At 36.2% G+C, this 27,700-nt stretch overlaps 1 protein-coding gene across 2 annotated transcripts; it reads right to left on the bottom strand.

Moving 5' to 3' along the window:
- Window positions 1–1,160: 1,160 nt before the first annotated feature.
- On the bottom strand, window positions 1,161–22,621 carry LOC149783612 (alpha-amylase-like). 2 transcript variants are annotated; one of them, XM_089931863.1, is made up of 8 exons: window positions 22,484–22,621; window positions 19,571–19,710; window positions 6,755–6,906; window positions 5,447–6,087; window positions 4,092–4,200; window positions 3,591–3,702; window positions 1,931–2,261; window positions 1,161–1,291 (listed from the first exon to the last, which is right to left on the bottom strand). In XM_089931863.1, the coding sequence occupies exons 1-8, from the start codon at window positions 22,530–22,532 to the stop codon at window positions 1,254–1,256; spliced, it is 1,572 nt and encodes a 523-aa protein (XP_089787989.1). In that variant the 5' UTR covers window positions 22,533–22,621; the 3' UTR covers window positions 1,161–1,253. The 2 variants fall into 2 exon arrangements, with proteins under 2 accessions (XP_089787989.1, XP_089787990.1); XM_089931864.1 differs by having other exon boundaries at window positions 19,571–19,707; window positions 22,484–22,563.
- Between the last annotated feature and the right edge of the window lie 5,079 nt (window positions 22,622–27,700).

Below are 27,700 nucleotides of genomic sequence, written 5' to 3'. Positions count from 1 at the left end.
AAATTATTTTAAATACATTGCTGTGGGACGGATGTTCAAATATATATTCAAAGTGTACCTTATGTTTTCCGCTGACCATATTTTGAACATTTAGCTGTAAGTCTCCGTGCCCGGTTATTAATATAATCTCTGGATCAATGCTGAACGTACTGACTGAAAATTCCAGAGCTGATATATCGTTTTTTTTCTCTCAAGATATTACCACTGGACAAGAGCTGTACGATTATGTCACTCTAAAGTACTATAAACCTTGATTTTCTTCCTTTCATCGGCAATTTTTGTTGCTCTAAGATTTTAATTTATTTGTCCATCTAAACTATAAAAGGGAGACAAGTCATTTTGACAAAATATAATATGAACTCTGATTACAATTACTTTCTCTAAGCAGCCTGTACATTCGGTTTCTCGGTAATGAAATTTCAACCGTGTACAAAGCATACTAATTCTTATGTTAATGGAAATTATATCCGTGGGTTAATTTGCAGTTAAGTTCTCGTCATAGCTTGTCCCGTATTTCGTCAACAGACTTGCATGTAAACTATGCAGTGTGAAATGGATCACACATTTCGCTTCTGTATCATCATCATTTGCCTTTAAAACAGCATCATATAATTTCAACATATATTTCTTGTATGACCAGAAAAACGAAAACTAATATTTTTTTTAAGGAACAAATGCTCTAAAAATAGACTGGGAATGCATTCGAAAACAATGAATCGGAGATAATAAGTGAACCGGATCCACGCGTTTGAAAGTACGCTGGATAGGAATATATGGAGACAGTATACGATGGCGTCGGCGTGGCCTTGCTTATCTTATAATATTCGAAGTATTTTACATGAGATGGAATAACGCCACTTTGCTGCATACATCTAATTATGCTTTTTCTTTTTTAAATATTTCACGTTTACAAGAAAACCAATTCGAAAAGTATGACAGATTAGAAGAGAAGCAATGTTACCAAGTCACTAGCTTTGAATATCGCATGTAACTAATTGCAACTGGCATCGACCTGATCGATATTCTTTTTATTTTCCTTCTCCTAGATCGTATCTACAAAAAAAAATCATTAAAGCTCACACGAGTATGCCTTACTTCAAAAGGCGCCATATCAAGGTAATGTGTGCCAATAATTAGACATAAATGGAAAAATACATGTTAGAATCAAAACATGAAGGCTTAATTATTTAATTCTCGTGCGGTGAATGTAAACATATTCTGGTATATAATTTCATTATTTGAAAACGATGAACTCATGTGGTAACTTTTTTGGGGCTTCCGACCTTTGCTCCTGCAAGGAAATAATTCACGTTATCATATCATCGTTATATATACACATGATAAAGTGGAGAAATTATAATTTGTCTCTATGGCTCGGAAACAAAATTATATTAAAATAAATAGTACCAAAGTACGTTGTAGAACATTTTGAATATATATATTTATATTTATATATATATATATATATATATATATATATATATATATATATATATATATATATATATATATATATATATATATATATATTGACTGTTAACATAATTAAAATTTGCAATGTGTTTGTAATGTAAACAAAATCTGAAGTTTCAAAGTTTTTTAATAAAGCTATAACTGAGAACAATTTATATGACTTGTCTCCAGTCAAAGACATAAGTTTTATTAGATATTTTCATTCTTAGACTAAACATTGATAATTAAACAGTGTTACGTCTTAAAATAGTCACATATCGAAAGAATACTAATTGATAATTATGGTCAAGTGCCATGTCTAACTTCAGTGCGATGGGCATGGTTTACATGAAACAGTACAACGGAATCAAATTCATGAAATCCAACCTCATTTTGCATTAGCTGTGTAGTTGTGAAGACAAAAATCCATTCAGTAAAAATCTAATTGGTATCAAACGTTTGTGGCAATTAAAATTACCTATATGAATAGCTATGACAGGGTCTTCCGATCCACCGGAAATGTGAAAATGCGCCTGTCCATCGCCTCCAACTTGAATTGATGCACCTGTACATTGTCCGTTCTCATAGTTCCCGGAAATTACATCACAGTATGTTCCCTGGGGTAGCCCAGTCTGTAGATTGGAATTCAGCTCGCTTCCCTCGGCGTTCATGACAATGAAGCCTTTGTTTCCACGGGCAAAAGCGATCTGGTAGTTGCCATTGTCCCACCAATGTGTCAGTCCTGTGCCATGAACTACGTTACGGAATGCTACCATGTTGTAGATCTGACGCCAACGATGCTCGCATGCCTATCAAAATTGTAGCTCAATTGTTTATAATTCTTACTAAACGTTTAAATTTCAAATGTACATCTATTATTTTCAATAAATGATGGTGATAGCTTGTTTCATAAAACATTTTTTCCTTTCCTTTATTATAAATATAGTATTACCGAGAATGTATTCATGCTACTTATGCAGACAAGTGTTTAGACAGAGCATATGGGAAATATACCGGGACAATACGGTGAGAATATATAAAACAAGGTATTTTAGACAAGATATATGTGTAACATATGCAGAGATAATATACATACAAGGTATATAGACATGGTGTATTGACTATGCATGCGAACAATATTTAAAAGTTACTGTATTTGTATGTGAACATATGACGAGTAGTTTTATGAATAATACCGTTTGACCTCTGCGACAGGAGTATTATTCCGAGAAAACTAGTTCGTATGTTCCCATTTAAAAACAGTAACATTCTTATCGTTTTGTTATTTTCTTAATCCATCAAAGGATTAATTATAACAAATACACTAGAAGAAAACAAAGTAACTGAATTTAGGATGCATTTCAAATCAAATGCACGACCGTAGATCAAACAATACACAATACCAATATTAATGCACATATAGCACAGATTAGAGATTTTCGAACTTCGTCGCGCTTGACATTAGTTTATAAAAAGACATTGCCGTTTTTGTCTACCTCAAATTTAAATTTAGTCATTTTCTGAACAAATGTGGATTGTATCAACGTTTCCATTTGGTCTGGAATGAATGGAGTTTTGTTCTTTTTGTCCATTCTACTCAGTTACGCTGATTATGGACTGGATTTATCTTTGTCAATCACTCATGAAGTAGATGTGATTTGAGCAGGGACGGAAGCGTCTCGACTAAGCCGCACGTGTGTTTTATTAGTTTATGTCGTGTCTCTGAATGTTTTGAATCATAATATGGGAAAATTAACTCTTTCAATTGAAATTATCCAAACAACGCTACGGAAAATCCTGTTCATTTAATTTTGAGTGCAATAATAAGAATGTTATTGCTTTTGGAAATGTAATCAAAATTATTATACAATTTCGCGTTGTGCAATCATGTTTTAGAACCCATTACAGAGCTAATTTAATTCGGATTTGCAGAACTAAGAAAGTACAGTTTCAGGAAATCTTGCCAGTATTATTGCTAACATAAAAAATCATATTTAAACCTTGTCACTTTCATGCAATTTGTCGGGACGCCAATTATCTTATGACCTATATGGCATCTGTGTACACATTTTTTACCACGTCACTAGTATATTTCAACGAAAGTAGAAAGACAGAGGTTACATTAAGATAATACATACCCATCCGCCTCCGCATGACATGTCACTGTTTATTGTGACATCCTTGATACTCATGTCCCCATTGTGTGGCGGACCCATCCAGTTGTTATGATCTTCACCGTCCTGAAAATTCCTGACGAAGGAAATAGTATCAATTAGTTAAGATCAGCCATATATTGTAAAATTACATTGACTGTTTTCATTATATAGGTAATTGCACAATTTGTTTCCTAACGAATGAAAATCTTTGGAAAGTAAATGAGGCAAGTATTTCATTTGACTATAGGAAACAAATAGTTGTAAATGATACCATATTTGCAGTATCACTAACTGAAGTGCTTTTTCTTTAAACATATTTCTTGACAGAATATACTGCAAAAATTAGCAAAATCGGAGATGAAATTATATTCCGATATAAATGCGCATGCAAAATTAGAATTATGATTGTTAAATGCATTTTATGAACAGTCGATATTTATTTTTTTCCAATCACCTACCGATTAATTTTTTAATCATTACTACCTGTCCCAGTTGTAACTACTCATGACGCGTGTCAATCCGTATGGATGCGCCAGCATAAATTCAGTCGCCATTTTGTACGGTTTGGGCTCGAAGTGTGTCAAGACGCCACCTGCATTGATGTAAGATTTTTATTAGCATTAAAGTCCATGGCTGTAACAATGTATATGGTCTGCTAAGTTCGTTCTATAATGTTGCACGTGTTTCTTTTGGGAAAGTTGAAAAATCGATTACGTAAGAAATTTGGCGAAGTAATGTATTTTTGCAAAACCCCTTTAAATGTTAAATATCAAGGTTACGGTATCATCTTATTCTAAAACGTTTAGAAGTGGACACCACAAATGTATCACTCTTGTGAATGTGCTGACTAGTTACGAATAACTACGTTGAAAATTATGACCTTGACAGACCTTTACACGTGTATTAATTGCTGTCACGGAAGTGACGCATGATATGAACGAGATTAATGTGATAAGTACACTGAGAAAATCAATGCATCCAATCTATGTCAAACGTATTGACAAAATCAAACGGGGGAAAAAAAGTTTTTCAAATGTCAAAACGGATGATTCTACCCCCTTTAAATGTAACGGCTAATCTTACAACATATTTCGCCATGTTTTAATATTAATCTGCGGTTCTGTTTAAGAAAAACAAAACATAACTCCATTAAGTAAACGTTTAGAGAAATTATGCGCATGCAATTAAAATATATGTAAGCCTTTGAATGTGTCGACGATTTTTCAATACTCGTATCTCCCCGATTCAGCTTTAGTTTCTCATTCTCCCTTATGAATATATCTAAATGGTTTGTCAAAATTTTTTTTTATCAAAAGTATCAAAAGATTTGCGAATATTTGATCGATTGTGGAATGACTGAATGAGACATTTAGTCTTATATTTGGTCAGAAAATCCACTTTCAACGATGTTTATTTAGTGATTTAGGTTTCAGCAAACTTCCCCGAATAAAATCAACTAGTTAACGCTCTTTTCGTCGTTACTTCAACCGTCTAAGCCTGTCGGTACCCATATACAAATTATCAAACAAGCTCCATTAGTAGACATAAATATATTTCCCTATATATCCTAATTTCTTTTGTTTTATTTAACAGTTACAAAAACTACAGAAAGATTACATGTGAATATATAGAATACAAGAAGTGGTCCATATATTTAATTAATTTTGTTTATCTAGGAATTTTAAAAAAATAATATTTTAATTCTGCGTTTTCTCATCCAACAGCCACATTTCTTCATGCATCGGAGTTAGTGAAGCTCAAAAAAGAAACATGGTCAACTACCTCAGTTTATCCTGAATATGTCAGGATTGCGTTAGACGAATGCAATGTCTACATACCGCCACCTCCATGACCTCTTTGGTTGTCATGATTATCGATGAACACGATGACGTCATTGCTATTCGGCATACCCCAACTCTCTCCCCAGGTTTTTAGATGTTTGGCCTGGTTCTGTTTCCTGAACACCTGAGCTAGCTTTATTCCATAAATGAAATTAGTAACCCTTCCGGATTGGAAATATTCCGACATTTTGATTGGCTCGCCGCCCATGTCAATAACTTCCTGGAAGATCAAGGGCTTGGTTCCACTTGGGAAATAGTTGGTATTTAAATTATGTACACGTCCAAAAAGAGCGGTCAGGTCTCCTGGCCACATGTGTTTAGCGGCATCGATTCTAAAACCGGCTACACCGATGTCTATTAGGTGGTTCATATAATCGGCAATCTTCCCTCGGACGTAATCTTTGCCCAGGTTAAGATCAACCATTGACAACAGCCGACAATTTCGGACTTCCTCTGCATTGTTGTAATTGTGTATATTCAAATCCCCGGTGTGGCATTTTGATCCGTCATTAAAATCCAAATGTGAGTAAGGTACACCGGGATAGCTTAGAGAGTTACCGTCCCAGTGCGTACCACCTGTACCGCTACCACTTCCACCTGAGCCAGTCATGTGATTGATTACCAGATCAGCGAAGATCCTTGAGAAAAAACAATCTGGGAAAATTGCACAGAATGAAACAAGAAAAATAACAGAATATTCGTAATGAGTGTACACGGAGCTTATGCTGCAAACATTTTTCTTTGCGATAGTCATTACATCGACAGCGATATTGTAAAGGAGAAAATTAAGCAAGCTGGGAATTTGTTCAGATCAACTCAATGATGTCAGAAGAGAATTTGGTATTATAGAGAATTAGTTTGCTTGTATTCAATTGATTCTTGGTACAATGTTGCTTTTAGTTAACTCCTCATGTGATATAGAACAAAACTGGTGGAACTGTGAATGTGTTTATGTGTGTATAGTGTACTATTAAGCGACATGCGGCTTGTATAAATCGTTGTTTGGATACAGATAACGAAGTCTGATAAGAAATATAATAAAACAAGGAGACCAAGATCACTTAGAAACATACATATATGACAAAATTTGAGTCGCAAAATTACCACTTCTAATAAATATCCGCTATCACTCACAGAAAAGACTAAATTAATGAGAAAAATGAAATACTATCAAACCTTTTGCAAACGTATTCCCTCTGAAAGTCTGTTTCCATTGTATTAAATTAAATTATACGACTTAGTAACACAGAAAGATGAGAAAATGGTTCTCTTCGCAGACAAAATATAGCTGTGTTATGTTCGAACCTAACATTGGCTTTGTTACAACGTTCCACCATGTCTCGGAATTGTTGTTCATTTCCACTGCGGGTCTCCAGCTTATAGCTGACAGGCTGGTATCTCTCAAACCACGGTCTGTTGGGGCTGGTCACCATACGGTTTTCAGTTGGAGGTGATACCTTTATAAACATTGTAAGTACGTACAACCGCCTTAACATGTATGAGTAATATAACTAAAGACAACCTGCCTTAGCTTGTATGAGCAATATAGCTAAATACAACCAGCCTTAGCTTGTATGAGCAATATAACTAAATACAACCTGCCTTAGCTTGTATGAGCAATATAACTAAATACAACCGGCCTTAACATGTATGAGCAATATAATTAAATACAACCGGCCTTAACCTGTATGAGCAATATATCTAAATACAACCAGCCTTAGCTTGTATGAGCAATATAACTAAATACAACCGACCTTAACTTGTATGAGCAATATATCTAAATACAACCGGCCTTAACTTGTATGAGCAATATAACTAAATGCAACCTGCCTTAGCTTGTATGAGCAATATAACTAAATACAACCTGCCTTAGCTTGTATGAGCAATATAACTAAATGCAACCGGCCTTAACCTGTATGAGCAATATAACTAAATACAACCGGCCTTAACTTGTATGAGCAATATATCTAAATACAACCGGCCATAGCTTGTATGAGCAATATAACTAAATACATCCGGCCTTAACTTGTATGAGCAATATATCTAAATACAACCGGCCTTAACTTGTATGAGCAATATATCTAAATACAACCGGCCTTAACTTGTATGAGTAATATAACTAAATACAACCGGCCTTAACTTGTATGAGCAATATATCTAAATGCAACCGGCCTTAACTTGTATGAGCAATATAACTAAATACAACCGGCCTTAACTTGTATGAGCAATATAACTAAATACAACCGGCCTTAGCTTGTATGAGCAATATAACTAAATACAACCGGCCTTAACTTGTATGAGCAATATAACTAAATACAACCGGCCTTAACATGTATGAATAATATAACTAAAGTCAACCTACTTGACCTAGTACGAGTATGAGCAATATAACTAAATACAACCTGCCTTAGCTTGTATGAACAATATAACTAACTACCATCTACCATAACTTGCAAGAACACACTAAATACCATCTACCATAACTTGCAGGAACAATATTAAAAAAATTAAATTAGCCTGTATGAACAATATAACTAAATATAACCCGTATTAAGCTCAATGAACATAATAACTAAATATAACCTACTTAAATTAAATTTAGCAATATAACGAAATACAATCTACTGTAACGGGAATAATTTTGATATGTCTATACTAGCTTATTGTTTTTAAATTTTTAATGAATTAAATAAACAATCCACGTCATTTGAACAATCGTGGCGTATGATATATCATCACTGATGAAAATGAATCATTTAGCCTGTTCTAGATGTATATCTAGTCATTGGCTAGGTGTAAACGTAGTCAAGCCAGGATCATCTTGCATTTCTAATCATTAACTTGGTGAAAACGTAGGCCAGCCCATATTCAGTGGTATTTTTAATCAATGGCTAGGTGAAAAAGTATTCCAGTTCTGATCCAGTGGTATTGTACTTCATTGGCTAGGTGAAAACTTAATCCAGCACGGGTCCAGTGGTATTTATATCCATTGGTTAGGTGAAATGTTTAGTCAAGCCCGGATTCAGTGGTATTTCTATTCATTGGTTAGGTGAAACTTTTAGTTAAGCCCTGATCCAGTTCTATTCTAATAATTCGCTACGTGAAAACTTAGCCCAGCCCATATTTAGTGGTATTTCTAATCACTGGCTAGGTGAAAACTTACTCCTGCCCGGACCCAGTGCTATTTCTATTCATTGGTTAGGTGAAAATTTCAGTCCAGCCCGGATCCAGTTATATTTCTAATTAATGTTTGGTGAAAACTGAGCCCATCCCATATCTAATGGTATTTATAATTATTGGCTAGGTGATAACCCAGCCTCAATTGTCATGGATCAGATATTAGGCAGGGATAATTCTAGTTAACTGATGTGGAGTGGCAAATGAAGACGACGAGTCGGTCCCAACAACTATATAATTTCAAAACTTTATTACGAGTGTATGCTCTTAAAAGGTTAACAGGAAAGAGTGATAAGCAACAACCTTTTGTAAAAATCAACAATCAATATATTTTCTTTGAAAACAAAAGCAAACGTGTCGAAAACGAAACGTACGATATTGCGAATTGAATGCCCAGTAATCCTAGTATACCAGACACAATGTCAAATAACTAACGTTCGCAATACACTTTAGTATAAATCGCACGTAAATCCAACCTAATGGTGTTGATGTTGGCAGAAATATGGGACACTATAGGGATTTTGTGACTTAATGTTAAAAAGGGGTATATCCACTATAGGGCAAATTGGGACTTATTGTTAAAAAGGGGTATATCCACTATAGGAATAATTGTGACTTAATGTTAAAAAAGGGTATATCAACTATAGGGACAATTAGGACTTAATGTTACACAGGGGTATATCCGCTATATGGACAATTGGGACTTAATGTTACAAAGAGGTATATCTACTACAGGCACAATTGGGACTTAAAAAGGGTATATCCACTTTGGAGACATTGTACACTTAACATGGAGAGTTTTATATCCACTATAGGGACATTGTGCCTTTAACATGGAGAGTTTTATATACACTATAGAGACATTGTGCATTTAACATGGAGAGTTTTAGATCCACTATAGGGACATTGTGCATTTAACATGGAGAGTTTTATATCCACTATAGAGACATTGGGATATAACAATACAACTAATTACAATTAACCTGACTGAACAATATAACGAAATACAACTAACCTTAACTAGTATGAACACTATAACGAAATACAACTAACCTTAACTAGTATGAACACTATAACGAAATACAACTAACCTTAACTAGTATGAACAATATAACGAAATACAACTAACCTTAACTAGTATGAACACTATAACGAAATGCAACTAACCTTAACTAGTATGAACACTATAACGAAATACAACTAACCTTAACTAGTATGAACACTATAACGAAATATAACTAACCTTAACAGGAAACGTGATATATCTGCATTAGTTTATTGTCTTTAATCTTTTCAGGAATTATATACTCAAAATACAATCCCATGTCATTTGAACAATCGTTGCGCATGATATATAATCACTGATAACAAATAATTCTTCAGCCTGGATCTAGATGTACTTATAGTCATTGGCTAGATAAAAACTTAGCCCAGCCCATACGCAGTGATATTTCTAATCATTGGCTAGGTGAAAACGTAATGCAGACCGAATCCAGTGGTATTTTAAATCATCGGCTGGGAGAAAACTTAGCCCAGCCCATATCTAGTGGTATTTATAATTATTGGCTAGTGATAACCCAGCCTCATGTGTCAAGGAGCAGATATTAGGCAGGGATAATTCTAGTCAACTTATGAAGACGAGTGGGTCCCAAAAACTATATAATTTCTAAAATTAATAATATGGGACACGATAAGGACAATGGGGATTTAATGTTAAAAAGGGGTGTATCCATTATAGGGACAATGGAAATTTTACGTGGGGAATATTATATCCACTAAAGGGACAATGGGAATTTAACATAGGTTGGGTTTGTAGAGAGACAGTATGAATGGAACAGGGCTGATTTCACGGTACTGGACATTGGCAACAATGTGACAAGCGGCTGACCTCATTTGGGCGAAACATTTACAGTGGAAAAAGCTATAAATTATAACATATGTTCCATTGCGAATGTCCGCGCGGTACTAACCAACGGAACGGGTCGACCCGTATCGTTCATACTAACAACACAAACATGGATTAATGAACACCAATATATCACATAAAATATCGACTAATAGTTTTGTACGCAGGACAGAGTAAATATTTTCTAGACTTATCAGTGGCCTTGAATAGGACATTTTTTAATACCGTTCAATTTACATAGTGAGAACCTCATGGATCTTGTTTCCTTCATCAAACTTCGTCTGACCTCAAGGCCGTACAGTAAGACTATTTTCAGACAGCCATGCTTCTCCACATAGATCGTTCGTTTCCGAAGGGCCGTATGTGTTATCTGGTTGATAACACATGATGATTTGACATACATGGGGTAGTCCTGGTTGCAAATCATCGGCGATAGAAGGGTCGATGATTCTACGTTAGTCCACTTCTTGTAACGAGAACAGATGAAGGGAATGAACTGAACCGAAGTTATTTAAAGTGGAGGAGTGGGACGAAACGGATTGAGGTTTTTCACCAATCCAAAACATGCTTTACAAAATTCCGTCACAGGGCTGAGTTTGTTTTCTATCAGAAGTGAGCTACGTGTGCCGTCATATTCCCTATATTGGTGCGCTAGCGTCTGTACGCAGTGAATCTATGCAACGGAGTTATAATATGACAGAAACTAAGAAGACGATGAATTAGGATGCACTGGCAGTGGAGACGATAATTGATGGCATAATAGCGTCTAACAATGTTAACACGATCCTCCTTCCGTAATAGAACGATTTTAATTTTCAATTAGTTGATTTTCTCTCTTCTCCAAAAGCGTTTGTTCCGGTACCATTACATTCGCTGCTTTATCCTTTTTCATCACCACACATCAAGGATTTTAAGCAGATACAAGACGAAAAATTGTAGTACGTTTTGCCACATCAGAAAGAAGCACAACAAGCCTTTCCAATTCAACGAAAACGGCGAGAAGAAGAGTAGGCACGAATAAAGCGACAGGAAGTAGATGAAGATCCAATGTATCTGAGAGAAGGAGAACTGAGAAACTCAAACGGTGACGGTACTTTTATACGTTTTGGCAGAGTTAAGTAATCTGAAAAAGGCATTCTAGAGCCAAACTGTCCGATACTACTACTAGTGATTTCTACAAGATCGTCGACAGGAGCAAATCTAGAAGAAGACCTAGGCCGTGGCAAAGGGATAAGGCAGTTAAAGCTAATTGCTTCCTGATCCCGATTTCTTTTAAAAACATCAATCCCCAAGCGTCCTTTGTAGGGCCACCTTCTCTTTCGACAAGAGATAGTAATAATTTCCCAAAATCAATAAAAATTGAAAATCAGTATTTTTTGGCCCCATGAGACATACGTTTTTCTTTCTGATATATTCTTTGGTACAAATTTAAAATCCTATATCACAGCATAGCACCTTAAAAAGTGAATTTGTATTCTTCTTTGTCTTTTCACTCTCTATGCCTAGTGAATTTTTTTAATTTCACAGTATGTTTCCCTTTCTCCTCACCTCCTTCTCCTCTTCGTTTCTGCTCTTACGCCTCTTTCTTAACTTGTCGGGGTTGTTCATTTTTGGAAGGTACATTTTCTTCATATTCTGAAACTCACTCTTCTCCAGCTCTCGGTGTTCCTAGGGCAGTCAGAAAACCAATGTCCTTCCTAATGAAAAGGATAACACGTGTCTTGACTTGTATCTCTTGATACTTGTCATGGTTCGACGTTGTGGACATTCTGAAGACCAATGTCCATTCTTCTGACAGACGGATCTTGTATCTGGACTTTTATCGCGAAAGGAATTGGAGTAGTCCGTTGGATTCTGTGTAGAGAAACTTAGTATGACGCCTCGTTAAGCTGTGATTAGAAGTTTGATCTGTGTTGGGTCTTTCATCTTTCTGGTAAGATTGAGAATGAAATAACTTCTTGGATAGAAGACACTGGAGTTTTTTAAAAGGGAACACACCGGTTTTACGTCGATCTATAGGGGACAATAGTGTTTTAAAAAGAGCCATTGGACTTTTTGCAATCAAGATGAAACGATTGGGATCATTTCGTGAAGAAAGAAGAGAAAAGTAACAGGTATAGACGTGATCTATCGCCTCGCACAATAGCTAAAGTCTTGGCTCAAATCCATGCCAGAGATTTTAAAGATCACATGAATAAACCAGAATTCTGACCCAAATTGTCCAGACAAACAAAGTTCACCCTCTGGAACGCCTGAAAGTACTACAACTTTGGAGAGACGGATAAACTCTCCTCTATACAATTTAGAACTAAAATCTGCACGTACACGGTAAAATTTAAAGATTTGAAGTCAAATCAACCGCTTGAGAAAATAGAAGAGTTCATCACCGATTTGAGGAATTCTTCGTTAAACAGACTGAAACATCAATGTGAAGCCAAAGACGACGATCGCTTGACACTATCCATTTTTTATGACAATCTAAATTCCCCCCGTTTGTATCGAGTTCAGCAGGCCATCATAATGGGCACCTTTTAAAGTCATCGACTAGATTTAACATGTGCAGCAGCCTAATGACAGGTTTCACATGACCGAGGGCAAAGCAAAACTAGACAGGCCCACGTTTCTCTTCCCAAAAGGAACCGGACGCAAAAAAATGTTGTTGGTGGATGACATTCTCAGCATCAAGCGCAGCGTTGTTCACGTTAATAACCCTCAAGACCAGATGTATTTAGTCGTGACTATCGTAGTGGGACGAATCTATGCCGACACGGCAAATCGGAAAAGAGTCTGGGAGAACATTCGAAAATCGAACATAGCCAGACAACAAAAAGAAGTAGAACTACTTTTACATCAAGTTTGGCTGTCTAAAGACAAACTATGTGGTATTCCTGAATTGTAAACATTACGAGACGTATTAGCTCAATGATGCACCTTGAAATTACACACTCTAGATGCTCTTGCCAATATCACTGGATTCCTGTTATATTATTGTGGGAAATGTGACTATATCTAAAACACTTTGGAGCAGCAAATGCATTGTGGATCGAAATGTCTAGGATATTTGGTCTCTAAACCTTGACAAAGGACAAAACCGTATACATTATTCAGCTTGTCAGCGCACTTTGTCAGCCCAACCTGTTACCAACAACATCCGAAGACGCAAGGTTCACAGCAGAAACGTGCTTGTCAGCTCCTGAGATTACATACCAATTGTGCCAAGGCTCATGTATGTCCAGGAAAGAAACGATGTCACATTTTTCAGCAAATGGTTAACTTGAAACATGAATGCTACATTCAAATATACCAACCCCAACAACATGCGGAGAAGATGACCAAAAGATTTTTAATGCATGCAACAGATCGGCATTCAGATTGCTTATTCATTTGTGCGTAGCTTATCTAGAATACTAGACGTGCATCTAAGTGTCTGTCTTTATTCATTGCCTTCACTTCAGCACGATTTCTGGAGGACGTGAAAACCTCTTTTGGGGACCGTACACGCTGACCGATTTCGCCTAATGGATCTTAGACCCTATCTACGAGACGTGGAGCCACGAGGACATCGAACATTAAGGAGATTGCCTTCCTATATTACGGTGATGGCTACCAATGTCTCGAGAGACGAAATAGTTTTTTTCTGAAATTCTATACGCAGGAAAGCCCCGAACGTGGTAAAGTAACATTGAACGGAGCCAAAATAATTTGCAGATTAAAAATTTGATGTGTTACTTGACCATCTCATTGAGCCAAATCCCTAAATCGTTTGGAACGACAGAAATGGCGAAAAGCTATTTTCCACCCTTTTTCTACACCGAAGTCAAATAATACACCGCTCTACTACATTTTCATGATGCTCAATAATATGACCCCGACAACACGCGCACCGAACAACGAGAAGCATTCTGCGCGTGGTAACACTCTCACGTCTCAGACCTCATCGATTTTCTGGAATAAATCTTAAAGTATTGTCGTGGACAATTTCGAGAACTGTTCAGGCAACACGGAGTGATAAATCTTTTGAAAGAAGCCTGCACAATTGTTAAAGCGTGTTTCTTAGTGTACCGCAAACGATTCGTGCCCAAGAAAACCATGGCTGTTATAAGGCCTCAAACGACCAGTTTCATTAGACGTCAGTAAACGGTCATATCTCTACTCTGGCTACATTACATGTGCGACAAGGAAGATAAATGGATCTATCACACGCTCGAAACAGAGTAGGTAAAAATAAAATTGTAACGTAATCGGTGGATGGTTGAAACTTACAAAACCCCAAGATCGTATTTATCGTTTGCCTTTTTCATGAATGTCCCATTAGCAATCATCAAGGTTATGCTAAAATCAGTTTGTACAACGTACCGTGGAAGATTTGTAAGAGGCCACTTTTTAGACGCACTTAAAGTAATACCAGTAAGGATACTAAGTGGTGGAAATGTGGGAAAAGATTACGATCACCGTTTGAAAACATATCCCGTGTTGGAACGTATCGTGGAAAGTTGCAATTTGGTGGACCCTCTGAACCGGTGCGACAGATTGTACGGATGATGGACGAATGCAACCTGTTTGCTGTACCAAGCCGACGAGGCGAAAGATAAATACTAGTATGTGTGCAAATATTGTCACTTCTCCACGGGGCACTCGGAATTGTAGACGGAACACGCCGACGTGGTCAATATTGGAAAATACAACGGATTTATCAAATGCAATGTATTGCTCTCCTCGAACTTGTTCCATCCTGTTTTACCTCACCAGTGTCACGTTTTCTTGTACCTTACTTGTGCCGAAACGTGTAACCAAGACCAACCTTGATATCACATCCAAAAGAACGCACCTTAACGGGAATGTGGATCAGCATGGAATTGTTCAAAGCACAAGACCTGGGATACCAATTGTAAGAAGTGTACAAAATTTACACTTTCCGATGACAGAAAAATATCATAAAAGCGACCAAACTCATAAAGGCATTTTCTCAGACTACGTAGATGCCCTTTTGAAACTGAAACAATAAACCAGTGGCTATCCCTCCTGGTGTCACACTCAGTAAGACCAAAATAAATTTAAAGAAAAATACTTGTAGCAGAAAGGCATCACTATAAACCACGTGGAGATGAACGAACACAGCCGATGTTGTATTGCTTGTGAGGCAAAATGACAAACGTCCGTGTTTACCCAATACAGAGTATTCGTCCGATCCTTCCCGCTAGTTCTTAATGGTTCATGACAAAAGGAAAATCATGAAACGCGTGGAAGTGCTTCGTGAGGACTTGATCTTAATCAATCACAAGGATGAACTGGACTTCGAGAAGTTTGGAAACGTCATCATTGCGGCCTATGTTACAGCCCATACTCGCTTAAGATTTTAAGAAGCTTCAGAACTATTAGGAGAAAGTGTGCAGAATCTATGAAATACTCGTTTAAAGATCAGTTTCTTTGAAAATAGAATGGGAGGACATTTTGGAAGCAGAACCATCCAACAAACATAACAAAAGCAAAAAGGACATGATGTTCATGTCCATATGGCTAAAACAAGTACTTTGTTTCCTGTTTTGCTAAACATCTGGCGGAAAAGAAATCACAGCATTGACCAAGAAAGGTAAGTATTGATGTCAAAACCATCATCCCAGTCAAATGCAAAACGATTAATGCATGATGATGTGTCAAGAGTAAAAAACTGAGAGTAGCTGACGAACGCTTGTGGGTCCCATCGCAAAAGAAGCAGTGTTTCATCAGTGTTATAAAAACTTGCGTGATCATTTGTGCCCTCCATTGACTGCTATGGAGATCCATCGTATATAATCTCTCTTGTCCCAAAACATAAAGACGAAGCGAAGAAACCATTACTAGACAGTGATTTTCAAGCGACACAAAAGTTCGTATTCTGCTTCTTAGAATCCTGTCGTGTGTGCTAAAGATGAACTTCCTCATCGTAACCTTAAAGAAAATCAATCTTATATCTTCAACACGGATAATAGACAGCTCCCAGGAACCCACTGAGTAGCCGTATACTTTCTCCACAATGACTGTGTGGAGTATGTTGATTCGTATGGATTCTGCCTCTGGACGACGACATCATCGTCTTTATGAGAAGAAATGCCCAGACGACACGCTTCAATAATGTGAAACTACAAAGCATATATTCTATGGTGTCTGGACAATATTGTATATTTTTTTCTCATCATCGCAGTCTTGGATATCCCTTAGAACATATACTGACTTATAGCGATCGTGACTGGCCTAGGAACGAAGAAAAAGTAGATCGATGTTTTTTTTACCATTATGGTTCTCTCTTGTCTTTAGCTAGGAAACGTATTGTATATCATTGGTCCAATGACATACATCCGTGGAAGTCTAACTTGACTTCACAACGTTGTCAATCTCATCAAAAACAACTTGTTTGAAAAATTGTTATATGATGTGTTGGCTGTTTATCAGTTTATAAAAAGTATATGTATTGTAAAAGAAAGTGTCGGTGGTTTGTTTTTTAGAACCATTGTAAAATTATGTTATTTGATTTATCTCTATCCTTCACCATGATATAAGCTATATAACGTTCCTACCCAACAAAACTGTAGGTATTTGTTCTATCGCATCCTCTCTATGAGGTGATGCCAACTAATCTATGGTTGACTCATCCACCTATGAAGATGCCTTCTAATTTACCTAAACTGAAGGAGGTCACGTGACTTTACATCTTCTCAGGCTAAACCTGTACACAAGCCTAATTGGATTGAAAATGCCAGGATGTTAAAAGTGTCCTTAGACCTGATATAGGATATGCTTAACGACGAAATCAAGAAGTGGGTTTACTTTCCCTACCTTTCTAAGATATTGTATGTAAAAATAGAAGTGTCTCTTAAAACACTTTGATTCCCTGACTTATAAGATAGTGTGTCTTTGTCTGTACGTAAATGGTGAACGCAAGTGGTTTTTGTTTTCGGTCCGCGCGTTCCATGTGATTGACAATTGAGTGGGTATTGCTAGTTTTGGTGTAAGGTGGTGTTTTCATTCACGTCAGTGCTTGATAAATATAAAGCTGAGCGTTCGTCCGTCTGGATACCCCATCGTCAACGAAACAAAGCATAACATAAGCCGAATAAGTACATTGTTTGAACTCCAGATGCATCTTGAGTATCCCAGGTGCCTTCTTGACGAGCTGGCTATAGAGGCCTTAGCAGAACGTGCCAGAATAGAAGAGACAGAGGGAAAAGTAGAAGCCGCGACGTAGACAGACAATAAAGATACATCATCAACATCCCTAGCTGCAGAACAGACGTCAGAGGGAAGTTTTCACCATCCTTTAGTGTACAAACTTGGATGATGAGGCCACTAAACCAACCTTTGCGCTCTCATCAGGACACATCAATTCGGATTCTGACTGGAGCAGACGTTATATGTGTGCATCCTGCTTTGGGGATCTCCCCATTAGCAAGGTTTATTTAGAGTTAAAATGAACAGCCCTTCTCAGGGCTAACCAGACCTTTAGAAATGAGACATTGTTTAAGTTTCCCAATATATAATTGTGTGTGTGTGTTTGTGAGCGGGCGTACGTTTATCTGTGTATATGTGAGTGTGCATAATTGTATGCGAATGTGTGCGAGCGTACGTCTTTTGTGTGCATGTTGTGTATTTGTTTGTGTGTATGTGGGCGCGTGTACGTTTGATTGCGTGTATGTGTGTTTTGTTTTTCTCTTAAAAAATCCCTTGTCCCTATACAGATGAGTGTTTGATTTATGAGAATGTGGAGGAGTGTGACTATAAACACTAGCTCCTTTGCTGAGGTGATTGTAGGTAATGATGCGTTTTGCATAAAATGAAAACAATTTCCTCTCCAGCTATATATTGATCGAAATTATAGTGGTTTTGTACAAACGTTTATACTAGGTTACCACTCTCAATAGTGTGAATTGTTTGGTAGATGATATGGGCAGTTGGTGAGGGGAGATCTTTTCCTTCGCGTACGTGCTTGAGACATATAAAGCGCAGCGTTCGTCATTCGCGCCATTCAGCATTGAATATAAAATGGCAAGCAACCAGAAGATGATACAGTTGCAAGAGGTGATGGATACGATATGCATGGTGGAGGAAATGTTGGTGAGGATGCAGTATGGGGTTTATAGTCCTCACATGTTAAGCGTGGAGATGAATAACCTGAAGAGAGGGGAAAATATTAAAGGAAATAATTGAACAAGAAAATGAGGAGAAGGAGGAGAAAGAGTAAAAATAATATATGGGACGATGGAACGAAAACACAGAAAAAGAAGATGAGAATGAAAAGAGGGAGAAAGAGGAAGATAATGAAAAGGAGAAGAAGAAAAAAAAGACGAATGTGATGGAGAAAATAAGGTGCTGGTGGAGAAAAGGAAGGAAAGGAGTAAATATAAAAGAAGAGAACTAAACGGCCCTTTTCAGGACCACTCATATGTCTAGAAAGGATTTACTCCCTCTTGCCTAAAACATTTTTAATCGATGTTTTATGTGATAGATTCATGTTCATCAATCTGTGTTTGTGTTTTTGCCCGTACCGTTGGACAGTACTGCGTGGAAGTTCATTTGTTATAATTTACATAAAGTTATTTGTCCCGTCCCGCCCAGCGTGTATAATTTTTCCGCTGTCGTGGCTTCGCCCGATTGACGTCAGCCAATTGCAACATTGTTGTCAAAGTCCAGCTCCGTGACGTTGCCCCTATACAAACCCAACCTATGTTAAATTCCCATTGTCCCTATAAATTCCCCATGTTAAATAGTGTATATACCCGTTTTAAGCATTAAGTCCCCATTGTCCCTATTGTTTGAATAATTCCAAAGTAAAACTTACAAAACAATAACTTCATTCTGCTTAAATGTTAAGACAAATGAATAACATTTCCAGTGACAGTATTATATCTGATTCAACGTTGGTTTTAAGAATGGTTCTGTGGGGGCCAGTGCTATCGCAACGCAAACGTTTACCATAATCTGGAGTTTAAGACTATCCCTTTCATGCCGTGTTCCAACCTGAAAATTATGCAATAATTAACGATAGTACAAAGAGATATCCCTACCTGGACACCACAGTATCCATAGGGGCCGAGGAATCTTTCACACTCCTGTGCAATGTCTGACCACTTCCATTCAAACAGATGGGTGATGGTATGCCGACCATCCGCGCATGTTGGATTGCTATAGGTTCCTGCCTTAACTGCTGCAAATGAAGAAGGATCCAGATAATACCTTGTATGCAAATTATTTTCTGCTGTGAGAAAAAGCAAGGGACTTAGAACAACCATGTAATTAAATCTCCAAAGTACTATTGTAAATAATTGTATATATGTTGACTACATTATCTACCTGTATTTGTTGTATGAAAGTTTAATGACCTCATGACAGCTCGCTGACGGTATTAAATGAAGAAGTTTCATCTCGATCGGATTATTCATAGATAGTACTGACTTTTCCAGAATATTCTAGAACTTATCATAGCTGATACAAATCAATAAATGATGTCGCATGATTTAGACACAATACTATGAATGGTAATTTCGCCCTAATGTATGAGGTACGAATATCTATGCATTTGGAAAACGTAGGTGACAAATTAAAGACTTTTGGTTTTCATATTGCTGACACAATGAATTCAAATTCGACGCAGTCTTTAAAAAAAAATTGTGTGATGCAAAAGAACATTATACTCTCCATTTTCATATGAGCAAGCGAATGCCTATAACAATACTTTTTATTTACCAATGGCAACATGCTTAAATAAGGAATGCATATAATTATATCCCCTTATTTACCAAAAGCAACATAAATAAATAACGATTGCTCATGATAATCCTTCCTTATTTACCAAAAGCCACACAATTAAATAATGCTTGCCCAAGATAATACTCCCTTATTTACCAAAAGCCATAATTATATAGCAAATGCCCATTATATTACTTCATTAGTTACGACGGGAGACATATTTAAATAACGATTGCCCATGTTGATATTACCTTATTTACCAAAGGCGACATAATTAAATAAGGAATGATCATGATAACACTCCCTTAGTTACCAAAAGCCACATAATTATATAGCAAATGCCCATTATACTACTTCATTAGTTACAACGGGAGACATATTTAAATAACGATTGCCCATGTTGATACTACCTTATTTACCAAAGGCGGCATAATTAAATAAGGAATGCTCATGATAACACTCCCTTAGTTATCAAAAGCCACATAATTAAATAACAAATTCCCATGATAATAATCCCTTATTTACTAAGGAAGAGATAATTAAAGAACGAATGCCCATGATATTGCTCTCTTATTTAACAAGGGCAACATGTTCAAATAACGAATGTCCAAATTAATACTTTTTATTTACCAAGGGCAACATTTTTAAATAACGAATGTCCAAATTAATACGCTTTATTTACCAAGGGCAACATGTTTAAATAACGAATCTCCCAATTAATACGCTTTATTTACCAAAGTTAGTATAAATAAATAACATATACCTATAATATTATCCTTTATTTAACAAAGGTGACATAGTTGAATAATGCTTGCCCATAATAATACAGTTAATAACAGGGGGCGAAATAATTATAAAAAGAATGCCCGTAGCTATAATATTCCCTTATTTACCAACGGCGACATAATTAAAAAAGCATACCCTTTTATTTAGCATGGGTTACAAAATTAAGTAAAGTTTAGTTAACAGTATGGGTCTGCAAGAAATCCAATATCAATCTTTCTAACTATGTATGTATGTATGTATGTATGTATGTATGCATGTATGTATATATGCATGTATGTATGTCTCTCTCTCTCTCTATTATATATATATATACCTGCTTACCTGCCTGCCTTCATGTCTGCCTATCTATCTATATATCTATCTAACATTAGCAATGTGTAACAACCTGCCTTCGCACACACATATATTGAACAATATCATGAAACCTCATACCAACGATTGTTTTATAAGCATTTAATAATAATAATAATAATAATAATAATTATTATTATTATTATTATTATTATTATTATTTTTCATGGGCTACATAACTAAACAACACCTCTCTTACATTTTGGGTCTAGACCAGATGTTCATTGTTCAAATTTTCCATAATAATAACATTATTATCCTCAGGGTATGAGCAGCTTTTATCAAGTTTTGTAATAGTTAATTTGCATTCAGTTAAGATAGTAGGTATGATAAATTTTAGATGCTAAACTATGACTGACATTTAAAATATCTCTGGCTGTCGTGCTATACTGATGCAATATTCGGACATGATGGAATAGACGCGGAGAACTTCGTTACGTGTGGATACGACACTCTAATTAAGAACACCATTATTAGTGGAGCCGTCCACATGTAGCATTTAAATCTACAGTTCTGAAACACAGACGTCCCATTTCAAATACAGTTGAAAGCATATTACGAAACGTATCCCACACATTATTCCCTGAAGGAGCTACGTTTTTGTAATCACGCGACTTTCTATTAGAAAAGTAGGGCAAAGGTGAGACAGTACTTAAGTACCAATTATCCCTATTAATGTCAGAATACCTTTCTGCTCATTAATGTCATTCATAGAAAAAATGAAATAAACTAAAAATACTAAAAGACATTCCTAAATAAAGACAAAGCTGATGTACACATTAGATCATGTGTATGATTAGAAAATGTTAAAGTTATTTTCCCTTCTGTATTATTTTATAGAATTATTATTATTATTATTATTATTATTATTATTATTATTAATAGTAGTAGCAGTAATTGTATTAGTATTTCATTGGAGATAATGAACATAGGTTGAAAAATGTTTGTTTTTCCTTGCATAAATTTAGACATACAATTTGCCCAGTTTTTCTAATTAACCTATATTTGACTCATAAAAGTTTGTTTTCAATGGACTTGAATCAGTCTACATATATGGGAAAACAACTAAACCAAAGATTCGGGAAATTCCTTACCACCAAAGACGGTCATAACCAGACCTAGGAGTAAAAACACGGCAGCCATACTTCTTGTGCCGCGGCCAGAGACTCCTGGCCTGAACTCGCGGACGAGACCTTAAATAGGACAGACGGCGGCGTTAGAGATAAGACAAATAATGTTAGCTGTGTATGTGTTATTTACATTTTTAACGTAGCTTTAACAATTTTCCGGTCATATCTTATCGCTAAGATGTCTGCAGTGTCGCATTTTAAAGTGATTTCTAGTACAGGGGCATCATGCCGAAGACATATAGCATGATGTCCCACCCAGTCACATTATCCAGACACCATGCCGACCAGTCCTAAAACTAACCTCTTAATGCTGAGTGTCTAGCGAGGTAGCTGTTAGTACCATTTTTAATAGTCTTTTGTATGACTCAGCAGGGTTCGAACCCTCGACCTCATGTTGGGCAGACGCTCTAATCATTAGGCCACCGGATCTGTCAGATAACCTTAGACCTTCCAGGAGATCTGCTAAAGATAGTAGTTGGCCTGTACCAAGCAAAGCCATTTTAATATTTATATTAAAAATACTAATGAAAGGTGAAGAAGAACAAGAAGAAGAAGAAGAAGAATAGGATTGTTTTTGCTTTTGTTGTAGGGTTTAACGCCATTTTTCAGCACAATATAGGCTATACATGGCGGCCTAACTGGTGGATTGAGAACATTAGGCTTTAGTTAGCATTTCAGAGTATTCGGCAATTTTAAGACCTTCGCATTAAAACTATCGTATCATATGAAAGCATGTGTCGAGTAGGCCCACATACTAGAGTTCTCATAATTACCTGATAATAATTATGGGTCTGACTTAAACAAAATGAAAACGATATATCTTTATTTCACTTTGAGGATACCTACTTGCGGGCCACATCAGATATGTGTATTCACAACAATGCTGAGATTGTTATCATGTGTGTGTGTGTTTGTGCGTGCCTTCGTGTGTATGTGTTTGTGTTTGTGACAGAGAGAGCGAGAGAAAGGGATGGGGTTTTGGGAAGATGACATAATTATATCTATCTTTACAACACGTGTAATTTGTGATGTGTACCACATTCCAAATTTTGACTTCCCATTCTATAATCTTTCAGTTCTACAATTAATATAGATATGTCACGCTTTAGTTCAAATCAGTACAGAATAACATTCTGCCCCTGACTCCACCTAAACACACTGTTTACATAAAGTCATGAACTATTTTTAGAATGAGTATGTATTACATGCAAAGTTATAATGTCTTACCTGACACACGTATAATTATATTGCACATTGATTTAAGTAACACCTGACACATGTATAATTGTATTGTACATTGATTTAAGTCCTACATGACACATGTAGAAATATATTGTACATTGATTTAAGTCCTACCTGACACATTCAAATGTATACTGAATATTGATAGAATTCCTTCCTGACACATTCAAATTCATATTGTATATTGATATAACTCATACCTGACACATTCAAAGTTATATTGTACATTAATATGAATACCACTTGACACATTCAAAAGTATATTGTTCATTGATGCAATTCCAACCTGACACATTCAAAGTTTGATTGTACATTAACATAATTTCCACCTGACACATTCAAAGTTATATTTCACATTGATATGATTCCTACCTGTCACATGTAAAGTTATATTGTAGATTGATATAATTCCCACCTGACACATGCAACGTTATATTGTACATTGATGTAATTGTCATACGAGACATGTAAAATTATGTTATACTTTGAAATAATTCCCAAATGAAACATGTAAAACATTTTATTGAAATAATTCCAACCTGAAACATGTGAAGTTATTCATTTCAATAAGTCCTGCCTGACACATGTAAAGTTATTCATTTCAATAAGTCATAAATGACACGTACAAAGGCATATTATACCTTGACATAATTCCTACCTGACACGTGTAAAAATCTACAATTAAATTAATTCCTACTACACAAATTCCTTTTATCTTTTTGATTACTTGCAATTTTTGGTCAAGACTAATGCGGTTTTTGAAAGGTCTTATTGGTTTTGTGAAACGACCTGAATTTGACATTGTCATCATTTAAAGTACTGCCAACCTCGTAGTAATTAGCATAATTATTTAAATTAATGTTATCCACCGAGTCATCATTATCATCATTTAAATCATTGCCAACCACGTAGTAATTATTATAATCATTTAAATTATTGCTAAACACATAGTAATTATTGTCATCATTTAAAGTATTGCTATCCACGTATTAATTATTATCATGTTTTAAAGTATTGCTATCCACGTAGTAATTATTGTCATCGTTTAAAGTATTGATATCCACGTAGTAATTATTGTCATCTTTTAAAGTATTGCTGTCCACATAGTAATCATTATCATCGTTTAAAGTATTGCTATCCACGTAGTAATCATTGTCATCATTTAAAGTATTGCTGTCCACGTAGTAATTATTGTCATCATTTAAAGTATTGCTATCGACGTAGTAATTATTGTCATCGTTTAAAGTATTGATATCCACGTAGTAATTATTATCATCGTTTAAAGTATTGCTATCCACGTAGTAATCATTGTCATCATTTAAAGTATTGCTGTCCACGTAGTAATCATTGTCATCATTTAAAGTATTGATATCCACGTAGTAATTATTGTCATCTTTTAAAGTATTGATATCCACGTAGTAATTATTATCATCTTTTAAAGTATTCCTGTCCACGTAGTAATCATTGTCATCGTTTAAAGTATTGCTATCCACGTAGTAATTATTGTCATCGTTTAAAGTATTGATATCCACGTAGTAATTATTATCATCTTTTAAAGTATTGCTGTCCACGTAGTAATCATTGTCATCGTTTAAAGTATTGATATCCACGTAGTAATTATTATCATCTTTTAAAGTATTGCTGTCCACGTAGTAATCATTGTCATCATTTAAAGTATTGCTATCCACGTAGTAATTATTGTCATCCTTTAAAGTATTGATATCCACGTAGTAATTATTATCATCTTTTAAAGTATTGCTGTCCACGTAGTAATCATTGTCATCGTTTAAAGTATTGCTATCCACGTAGTAATTATTATCATCTTTTAAAGTATTGCTATCCACGTAGTAATCATTGTCATCGTTTAAAGTATTGCTGTCCAAATAGTAATCATTGTCATCATTTAAAGCATTGCTATCGACGTAGTAATTATTATCATCATGTATATTATTGCTATCCACATAATAATTTTCCATTTTAATCAAAGGAGAAATATTCATATTTATCCAGAGCAATTTAGAACAACGAACCAGGGAAAAAGAAGGACAAGCAATGGTAGAATTTGTGTGATCTGGCAATTTTACTGAGCAGAAACTGTTACTGCAGAATTCATACCTGGAAATTATGAAAAGGTCAAACCCTGAAATATATGAAAAAAATCATTCCTTGGGAATATAAACAAGTCATTCCCGGGAAAACTAAGCACATGTCACAACTGGGAAAGAACACACAACTCATACCCTGGCAACTATGCACTAATCAGATCCAGGAGGTTACCGTACTGGTCAAACCCGGGAACTAATGCACATGCCATAACTGTGATAATCAGAGATATATTTCAGTTTAATGTTTAGGTTCTTTCTTATGTATAATCATCCTGAAGAATATGAAACGTTTTATGGACAATCATATAAAAGCACAAAGACGACAACGTTAAACATTTCACCAGCTAGAGAACGATAGCCAAATAAAGCAGACACCTGGTAAACAAAAAAGTAAAACCTCACAACAACACCACCAGTAGCAATCGCTACAAAGTGAGTGCTCATCTAGGGATCAGAACATGTTATTCGAGTAACGAGTTTGAACAAATATAGACTAGAATAAGTAACTAAGCTGTGATAATTTCAATATTACTTGTCAAGAAACAGTGATTAGAGTGAATCGTATCATTGTCTGCTTATTCTCTTTTGTATTCTGTGCATGCAATTTCGTGCCATAATTTTTCATATTGTGATGAAAACATTGTAAGAGATTGAGGCAAATTTCTTGCGGTTCGGGTCTTATCTAAATTAGTAAAATAAAGCGAAGAATAATCTTTGTATTCACTTGGGAGAATATATATTCAGGGCCAACACGCAGTAGTAATTACTCCTTGAGTGAGCAAGCATTCCGCTGAATTAAGGGAGATAGCTCAGCTGTATACTGCCCGTTTATTAATTGTTATTGCAAGAGGAAGTTTGGTTTAAGTGAGCAGGCCATGCTCGAAGTAGAATGAATACGTGTGGGGCTATTTTCGAGTAGGGAAGTAAAATTTAAGTATAGGAAAAGGACTTAATTCTTGTGTCACCGTACAAGTAGACCAGGATGGCGACAGACAGACAATTAGTTACTGAGTTTAAGTCGATTTGTAAGGACGAATTTGGTTTCGAATGCATCCAGTTAGCTGCATTTGTTGAGCGGAGTGTTAGATAACACAAGGAGGAATTATCCACAGCACTAGAGAAGGACAAACAAGTAGCTGAAATAGCAGCCGAACGATAGAAAAAGACAGACAAGCCGATGAGCGGGCAGCTGAGCACGAACGAGAGCTCGAACTAGTCATATTGCAGGCCGATGAAAAATCTAGAGAACGCGATCATTTGTTCGCCATGGAGATGATGAGGATCGAATCAGAGTTCAGCAGGGGTGAATACCAGAATGAATGTTCAGGATCCACAAGTAGGAGATCCGAAGACGGACGACCAATACAGAACATCATGTGCATGTTCAACGAAAAGGACAACATCACTGATTACTTTTTGACGCAGTTCGAAAAGTTGGCACCGGTTCATCAGCTACCCAGAGACCAGTGGGCTATCAATGCTTTTTCATTCTTATATGGAGCCGCGAAAGACGTCTACCTTTATATGACACTGAACAAGGTAGACGACTAGGACTCTCTGAAGAAAGCTCTACTAAGGTACTATGAGCTGTCGGCGGAAGCGTTTCGGAAAATCTTCAGATAATGTTCGAAGAGAGCTACCAAAACGGACGCGTAATTCCACAGCCATTTTGAGAAATGAATGAAAATGTCTTGTACCGCGTTAACGTATGAAGGCCGGCTATAGTTATCCGGCCTTGGTAGATGGTAGATATTTCAAGCCTGGAGATTCCACAGGCGAGACGGTTGAAGTCCAGTTTGCTAACCGTCGAAAGATTCGCTCCCGGTCGTTAGCA

This window comes from Sinohyriopsis cumingii, chromosome 14, assembly GCF_028554795.1.
Source record: "Sinohyriopsis cumingii isolate HCF-2022 chromosome 14, ASM2855479v2, whole genome shotgun sequence".
Lineage (NCBI taxonomy): Eukaryota > Metazoa > Mollusca > Bivalvia > Unionida > Unionidae > Sinohyriopsis > Sinohyriopsis cumingii.
This window is presented reverse-complemented; position numbering and strand designations above follow the sequence as displayed.